The sequence below is a fragment of the Phaseolus vulgaris genome, chromosome 1, assembly GCF_051622355.1.
Source record: "Phaseolus vulgaris cultivar YP4 chromosome 1, ASM5162235v1, whole genome shotgun sequence".
Lineage (NCBI taxonomy): Eukaryota > Viridiplantae > Streptophyta > Magnoliopsida > Fabales > Fabaceae > Phaseolus > Phaseolus vulgaris.
This window is the reverse complement of record NC_143498.1, coordinates 9722538-9731694: the sequence shown is the minus strand read 5'-3', so window position 1 is coordinate 9731694 and position 9157 is coordinate 9722538. Positions and strand designations below refer to the sequence as shown.

Here is a 9157-nt window from a genome sequence, read left to right as displayed (position 1 = left end):
ATTTTTTAAAACATGCTTAAATATTTTTTAAACTCATCAATTTTAAACTTTAGTTAAATTTCCAAAACAAGTGTGCCATACCAAATAATGGCCCTTTCTAATAATTTGTATGGAACATAATTATAGAGAATTGTCCCTGAAGTTCTTATCCATTCTTACAGCTTTGTGGGCCAACAAATTGTCTTCTATAATGCACATTCCTTTCAATATATAGTCATTTTTCGTACAAAATTCCAACTTTTTCCACTATAAATAGTGCATCCATCTTCAATGCAGAATCATCGCATTAACTTATCAATAGTTAATTAATTCCTCTTTCAAAAAACTTGTAGCCATGTCTGCTACTGCTGGTAAGGTCATCAAGTGCAGAGGTGAGCCATTTCCATCTCTCTTTCCTAAATGTGCTTCTGTGAGTAAAGTTAGGCTTCTCATTTTTCTTGTAACCAAAATAATATGGGAAAATAATCATTACTTTTGTTTATTTTTTTTAATCTTGCCCTTTTAATTGAATTAACGGTTTCATATTACTTTTGATTTATTATTGATTTTAGAATGTTTATATACTGTCAACTAATTAAAAATCATTATATATATATATGTGTGTGTGATTTTTCTAAAGAATATTGTAAAAAGTGCATTATATTCTGTTAATCAAGGATTATCTGTCATCCTAATCCTAATACTGATACCATAAAAAGATAGAGTAATATTTATTATATAATGAAACTGAAGAAACCATACCAAAAGATTAAAGCCTGAAATACCAATTTTACTTATAATTATACACCAGACATTACTCCTCACATATTACAGTTGATCAAAGTTTCAGTTGAAACATGACTCAAAAGGTTGTTTCAGACATTGATAAAGAAGGGAAAAACAATGAGAAATTAGTAAAAAATGTTGTGTTTGGTGTGAAATGCAGCTGCAGTGGCATGGGAACCAGAGAAGCCACTGTCGATAGAGAACATAGAAGTGGCACCACCAGGGAAAGGAGAAGTGCGTTTGAAAATCCTCTTCAACTCCCTTTGCCGTACTGATGTTTACTGGTGGGATGTTAAGGTATCTCTTTCTTAACATCATTTCTCTTTTCCATTAAAATGAAAAATGTTTTAATGATACATTGAAAATCTTATTTCAGTATATAATAATTTTTTTTTCTTAAATTTTAATTTTGTATGATATGATCATCAATTAGAGGTTATATATTCGAGCTTGTTGTCAAGTATGATTTCTCTTTTCAAAATACTACTATATAACTCAATATAATTTTTTTAATGCGATTTAATTTTTTAAAATAATTTTCACTGTGACTTGAATGGTTATTTGGCTTCTATAATAAAAAAGAGTTTTTTTAATATATTTTTGTAAGATATTGGTTTGGTTTTGAGAGGCAATCTTTGATGGTGGGGTTGGTTTAGAAACGGGGAAAATCGACACATGCAAAGCATCATTATTAGGAGTGTTATGTTGGACACACCCTCTCAAAAGCTACTTTATAGGCTTCAATGATTAGGATATTCCTTCACTCAAAACTTGTTTATATAATATGAGTTTTTACTTTTAGTATATTCTTATCATTTTTACTTTAGTACAAAGATTTCATAAAACTTACATTTCAATTTTAAAACAAAACAAAAATATTTTTTATTATCTAGGATTTGGTTTCCGCATCTAAAATTTTATGTTAAGATAGTGTAATAATTTTATGAACCTATTCATTATCTTGATATATAATTTTAAATATTAAGATGAATTTAATTTTAAAAAAAATTGTGTATATTTTTATTGATTTTATTAAAAATATTTTATTCATAAATACTTTACAAGTTATGAATTGAGTGTGGATGTTTCTGTGTGCTGGTATTTATGTTTTGTCGTTTTTGGTTTTCAGGGTCAGAATCCGCTGTTTCCTCGAATATTAGGTCATGAAGCTTCAGGGTATGTTCCATTCGGTGAACACAATTTTTCAAGTGATAATTTATTAAATACGGAAATAATTCCACTTTAAAACTTATTATTTGACTGAGTAATACCATTAAATATTCCAAAATAATCTTGTAGAGACATAAAAATCACACATGACATTAACATGCATAAAAGTTTTCCCATTAATAAAAATTTGCTAATTTTGATTATTCGACAAGAATAGGAGTTAAGATTTATCACGACAATTTAGCAATATGGTGTAGTTTATCAAAAGAATTATTTAAATGATAAAATTATAAAAAAAAGTAAACCGTATTTTTTAAAAGTACTATTTCTTGAAAACTCATGTTCTATAACATTATTTTAATTTTTTATTTTTCATTCAACATATATCATATTTAGTAAATACGATTTTATTTCATACAATTTTATTATTTATTAAGTCCTATTTATCAAGTTCAATTTCTGATTATAACTTCATTATAAAAAAATAAACCAAATTCATACTTTTCAAACATAAGTAGAAGTCATAATTAGTAAACATGATTTCAGTAAGTAAAAATATAAATTATATGTTGTGGTGTATTTGTTTGCAAACGTCATCCTAATTTTGTAATTTTCTGACATTTGCAGATTCTGATATTTTTCGAGTTTGAATATTATTAAGAGTCATCACAACCATAAATCATATTATCATTAGAGGAGAAAGAGAAATAAGTTTTTTACAAAATAAAACAATTTTAAAATTATATTGAGTAAATTTGTAAATAAAATATTTTTCAATTTTTAATTTTTAATTGTGAAAGTAACATTTTCCTATTATTAACTACACATGGATCACAAACTTCTATTCAGATCTTGTTGGCTTAATTGGCTCGGGAAACTATGCATAATTCCTCCAATTTCATTGATCTAAAATGTTTAACAATGAACCAAAAATCAACACTTAAAATTTATGTTTGGACAATTTTTTCAACCTTAAAAACTTTTAATGGTGGTTATGTGAATGAATGAACTAGGATTGTGGAGAGCGTGGGCGAGGGAGTGACCCATCTGAAACCAGGAGATCATGCACTCCCAATATTCACTGGGGAGTGTGGGGAATGCAAATACTGCAAGTCAGAAGAGAGCAACCTGTGTGAAGTGCTAAGGATCAACAGTGACAGAGGAGTTATGCTGAGTGATGGCAAAACAAGGTTCTCCAAAAATGGACAACCCATTTACCACTTTCTGGGAACCTCTACATTCAGTGAATACACTGTTCTTCATGCTGGCTGTGTTGCCAAGATCAACCCTGCTGCTCCACTTGACAAAGTTTGTGTTGTCAGTTGTGGATTTTGCACAGGTTTGCCACATAAATCTACTCTTTCAAGTCATCATGCTGCTAACAGAACAATCTAGATTTTTTTAATGTATGCATCAATTTTGTACATGCAGGTTTTGGTGCTACTGTAAATGTTGCAAAACCAAAGCCTAATGATACTGTTGCTGTCTTTGGTTTAGGAGCTGTTGGTCTTGCTGTATGTGATATACCCTTCACTGATTTTTCCTGCAATAAATTAAGATACTATAATGACTACAGTTTTCTAACCTTGTACTTTGCATTCTAGGCCTGTGAAGGAGCAAGGGTTTCTGGTGCATCGAGAATCATTGGGGTTGATTTACTTCCTAGTCGATTTGAACAAGGTAGATTCATGTCTTTTAAGTGTTTGTGATATTATTCTTTGATCAATATCAGAGCTTTACCTTGACAAGTGCATTAAAGAATTATTGATAGAGAATAGTAAAAAACACACACACCAGAATTTTGTTCATTTAATGTCTAATTACATTGCTATTCTTGGTCAGCCAAACAATTTGGGGTCACTGAATTTGTGAACCCCAAAGAGCATAACAAGCCAGTTCAAGAGGTTAGTTCATAAGTAGTTCCACTTTCATTCATTTTACTTCATTTAAATATTCTATATTGTGTACACTGTAATTTAGTTAAATCCAAGGGAACTAATTCTCTTTCTTGCTATATCACTAAGGTAATTGCTGAAATGACTGATGGAGGAGTAGATCGTGCTATTGAATGCACTGGAAACATCCAAGCTTCGATCTCAGCACTTGAATGCACTCATGATGTATTTTTCCTAACCCCAGAGATATTATTCTTGTTTCTAGCTACATCTGTATCAAGTATTAAACATGAACTTCAATTGCTTGTTCTCAGGGTTGGGGTGTTGCTGTACTTGTTAGTGTTCCAAAGAAGGATGCTGAATTCAAAACTCATCCTATGAAGTTCATGGAAGGAAGAACTCTCAAGGGTACCTTCTATGGCCACTACAAACCCCGCACTGATATTCCTTCTGTTGTGGAGAAGTACCTCAACAAGGTAATCATACTTTAATGTCTGGCACTTCAAGTTTTTTATTTCATAAGTAAATTAATCACATTTAGTTATATGAATTAGTAAGTTCAAGATTGTTTAATAATTTCTGTATGAAATGACAAATGGTTTTAATAATAATGCAGGAGCTGGAACTGGACAAATTTATCACTCACACTGTGCCATTCTCAGAGATCAACAAGGCATTTGACCTTATGCTGAGAGGGGAGGGTATAAGGTGTCTCATCTGCATGGAAGAGTGAATCAATTATGTTCTCTGCTATGAGAACAGTGTTTGTCTGTAATGTGATAAAAGAGAGTTGAAGAATAAAATTGGCACGTAATTCTCTTGTTGAATCTGTGCCATATGAGTGTGTAAAGAGGTGATGATGATGACTTTCTTGGATATTGTCCTGCCTCTGTGACTTCTTTTGCGAATGGTGTGTCTTGTAACTTTGTTGTATTTTCTGCAATATAATTATATTTTATATTAACAGTAGAGTGTAACTTTGTTTTTATTTAAGCATTAAATATATATATATATATATATATATATTGTCATATATTATAAGATAAATTAATTTTTTATTTTTGGTTCAAATCTAAGATTATTAAAAAATAATTGTAGTATAAAAATGATTGAAAAAAAAGGTGGTTAGTTTAAGAAAAGAACTAAAACGTAAACAGAAAATAAGGTAAAAATTTACAGTAACAATTTCGGAAAATACTTTGGTTACAAAATATATGTGGATGACATACAAAAGCTGACTTTGATAAGGTGGAAGAGAAAGTTCAAAATTGCTTAACCTTTTGGAAACACAAGGTGCTAAACAAAGCATGGTATGTTTGGAAAAGTCACGATTTACTTTTCTATCAACTTATACTATGAATTTTTTGTAACACCTTTATTTATACAATATATATGTATATATAACAATTTGTTTAATAAAAATATATTTATCATGTCTCCTTGTTAAATAATATAAATTAATTAAAATAAAATACTACAAACAAAAGTCACTATACAACTAATCCAAAAAATATACAAGAATTCAAAATAAATGATAAACTATGTAACTCTAAAGGTTGCATATTCTAATTTGATCACCTTTCCACATCATATCACCTTTTTTTAACCTATTTAACTAGAATATATAATATTAGGTGATATATATTAAGTGAATGGTAAATAATTTAATTTAATCACATAATTACTAATAAAATAATTAAAATATACATAACTTATAATAATAAAGAAAACATGTTCGTTCATTCATTTTCAAAGTTCTTCCACTTGATCCTACAATATTTTCATCTTGACTACCTTATCTTTAACATTTAGTAACATCTTCTAAGTTTTGTTTTGTCCATCTAAACAAGTCTTCGACCACATGTTCATGGGACTTACATTGCAAACAAAGTTCATCCCTCTAGGACTCCGACGTGGAATCTTTAATTTTCCAGCATAAAATATCATATTTAGCATTATTTACATAAGAGTTTCCTTTTTACTAGTTACCTTGATTACAAATACAATAGTGATAGTTAAAAACTTACAATTTTAAAAAAATATAAATAATTTTCTCTTCATTTTACAATTAGATAAGAATTTAGTAAAAAAAAAACAATATACATGCATGAGTTTCTTGACAAAATACCTATGAATAATTCCACTCAGAACCCAAAATTAAAAAGAAATATATATTGCATAGAAACTAAAAATTTGAAGGTATTCAATTTTCAACATTTTTAAAATCCACTACGACATATACAAATTCGATGTCGTCCAATCATGTGTAACAGTGGTACGTGCAGGAAAGTAAAGAAACACACTCACCCTCTTGTATCTAGTAGAAGAATATGAAAATAACAAAATAATTGATACCCCAAGAAAGACGTATCTATTTCCTCAAAACAGAGGAACAAAAAAAATATTACAAAAACATGTAAGGTTTAGAAAATTTAACACAAGAAGAAACAATGCAATCTCTCCTTTAAATACTAATGCTTGGACCATTCAAAATTTGTCAGCTTAGAATTAGTTATTTTGGCCCGAGCACGACACCACTTTTTTTCGTTGCTTCCCACGTGTCCCTTTTCCTTATTTCCACTATTCCCTTTAAAAGAAACCTTGTCCTCAAGTTTGAATTCTGGAAAAGCTTTCTTGAGAGTCATGTTATCCTCCCACGTGGCTTGGCAGACTTTTAAACCTCCTCACTTGATTAAATGTTGTTTCACTTGATGTTCATTTCTTCTGATGGTCCTAGTTTGTAATATGGCTTTCGATTGCAACATTGAACTCGTATCTAAATTTGTAATGGATAATGGAACATATGGCTGGGCATGATCACCTTAACACAATTTTAGTTGAGAGAAATGAAAGACAGGATGTATTTTTGCGAAAAAAGTCCAAAGGAGTTTATAAGTTACTTTTCCAATCTTCTCAAGGAAATGGTATGAAATATCGTAGGCTAAGCTTCTGATTCTTTCTCAGCAGTACAAAATGTTGTGTATATGGTTGAAGTTTGACCAATACCATATCACCAATTTCCAGTTGCATTGGTTTTCTTCTTTAATTTGCCTCTTTCTTCATGTGTTGTTGTGCCTTTTGTAAATTTGTCTTGAGTTTGCTGAGTGTGGCATCCCTCTGAACGAGTAGGTCTTTCACATTAGTGGGATCTTGGTTGTTAATGGTATATTTAATTAGTTGTGGAGGTTCTCTATCGTATACTGCTTTGAAGGGAAGAGTTGTACCAAAATTCTGCCCATGGTAATAGTTTATACCATTCCTTAGGATTTTCATAGGTAAGAACCTTAGATACATCTCAATGCATTTTTTCAATGCCTCTGACTGACCATCTGTTTGGGGGTGGTATGTAGTGCTTAATTTCAAGGTGGTACCACTCAGCTTAAACGAATGTTGCCAAAATTGACTCGTGAATACTTTATCGCGATAAGAAAATTATAGACTTGGGGAAACCATGTAACTTGACTATGTTTTTGACAAAGAACTCAACCACTTGCTTGCTATTGAATTCAGTTTTCAAACTAGCCAAGTGTACATATTTGGAAAGTCTATCAATGACCACCATAATAATTGTATGCCCATTAGAAGAGGGGAGGCTGGTAATAAAATCCATGGCCATATATATTTGCTCCAGAATTGGCAAGGGTTGTAGTAATCCGGATGGAAGAGTTATATCATGTTTTGTTTGTTGACAGATTAAACAATTATGCACATACTCTTTTACATCAGCTTGCATACCTTGTCAATAGAACTGTGCCACAAGTCTCTTTAAGGTTCCTGTGAATCCAGAAATGTCCACCCAACAATGTACTATGGAATTCTTGAAGTTTTTTTTTCACTAATTCATGTCCTTTAGGTAAAACCAATCTACCTTTCCAATACAGTAATTGATCACAAACTGAATAATGAGGATTGGGAGGCGTGTTCTACAGACATAGTTGTATAATTGCACTTAATTGCTTATCTTGGGCAATCAATTCTTGTAATTATGGAATTAATTGTAGTTTAGGTTAAGATATTGCCATCATAAAAGAGCAAGAAAGAGAATCAACAACCACATTGTCTTTTCCAGGTTTATACTCAATAGTGAAATCATAACCTATCATCTTGGGTAACCATTTTTCTTATTCCAATGTGTGGACAACTTGATCAGTGAGTGATCTTAGACTCTTCTAGTCTGTCTTTATAGTGAAATTGTGGCCAAGAAGATAATGTTTAAATTTTGTGATAGCCTCCGTGATAGCAAAGAACTCCCTTGTATAAGCTGGTTGTCTTTGCATCATATCTGTTATCTTTTTAGAAAAATAAGCAATGGGATGTTGATCTTGACTCAAAACAGCATTGATACCAACTTCCGAAGCATCAATTTCTAGAGTGAAAGGTTTTGAAAACTCTAGCAAGGCTAAAATTGATGCTTGTGTAATTGAATATTTGAGCTTGGAGAAGGTTGTGTTAGCATCCGGGACCCAGGGAAATCTATCTTGCTTTAGTAAATATGTCAAGGCAGTTGCAATTACTGCATAGGACTTGATACATTTTCTATAATACCTAGTCAAGCCTAGGAATCCTCTTAGTTGTTTAAGATTTTGTGGAAGGGCACTGTAAAACTGCTTGTACCTTGTCTTTATCCATTGCTATTCCCTGTCCTGAAACTGTGTGACCAAGATAATCCACCTGTTGGAGACCATATAACTGGTGCTTTTGCAACAACTAAAGAACCAATTCAAGATGTAACAAATGGTTCTTCCAAGAAGAACTGTATACTAATATGTCATCAAAGAAAACCAATACAATTTTTCTAATAAAGTCCTTACAAATCTCATTCATGAGGCTTTGAAAAGTGGTTGCATAAAAACTAAAAATTTGAAGGTACTCAATTTTCTGCCTCCTTAAAATCCACTGCGACATATACAAATTCAGTGTCGTCCTATCATATGTAACAATGGTACCTACAGGAAAGTAAAGAAACGCACACACCCTCTTGTATCTAGTAGAAGAATATGAAATTAACAAAAGAATTGATACCCCGAGAAGGATGTATCTATTTAGTCAAAACAGAGCAACAAAAAATATTCCAGATACATGTAAGGTTTAGAAAAATTAACAGAAGAAGAAACAATCTCCCTCCCCCCCCCCTCTCTCTCTCTACATTATCTACCTTAAATACTAATGCTTGGACCACTCAAAACATGCCACCTTAGAATTATTTGCTTTGGCCCGAGCATTGCACCTCTTTCTTTTGTTGCTTCCCACGTGTCCCTTTTCCTTATTTCCACTATTCTCCACAATTTCCTTTGCTGCAACTAAGTTTGTTACATCATGAAACAATT

The 9157-nt window shown here is 31.4% G+C and overlaps 1 protein-coding gene across 1 annotated transcript; it reads left to right on the top strand.

Moving 5' to 3' along the window:
* Positions 1-280: 280 nt before the first annotated feature.
* Positions 281-4794, top strand: LOC137813475 (alcohol dehydrogenase 1). Its single transcript, XM_068615755.2, has 10 exons — positions 281-371; positions 926-1062; positions 1895-1941; positions 2949-3274; positions 3367-3449; positions 3540-3615; positions 3778-3839; positions 3960-4055; positions 4145-4306; positions 4447-4794. Exons 1-10 carry the CDS (start codon positions 335-337, stop codon positions 4561-4563), a joined length of 1143 nt encoding a protein of 380 aa, XP_068471856.1. The 5' UTR covers positions 281-334; the 3' UTR covers positions 4564-4794.
* Positions 4795-9157: the final 4363 nt, after the last annotated feature.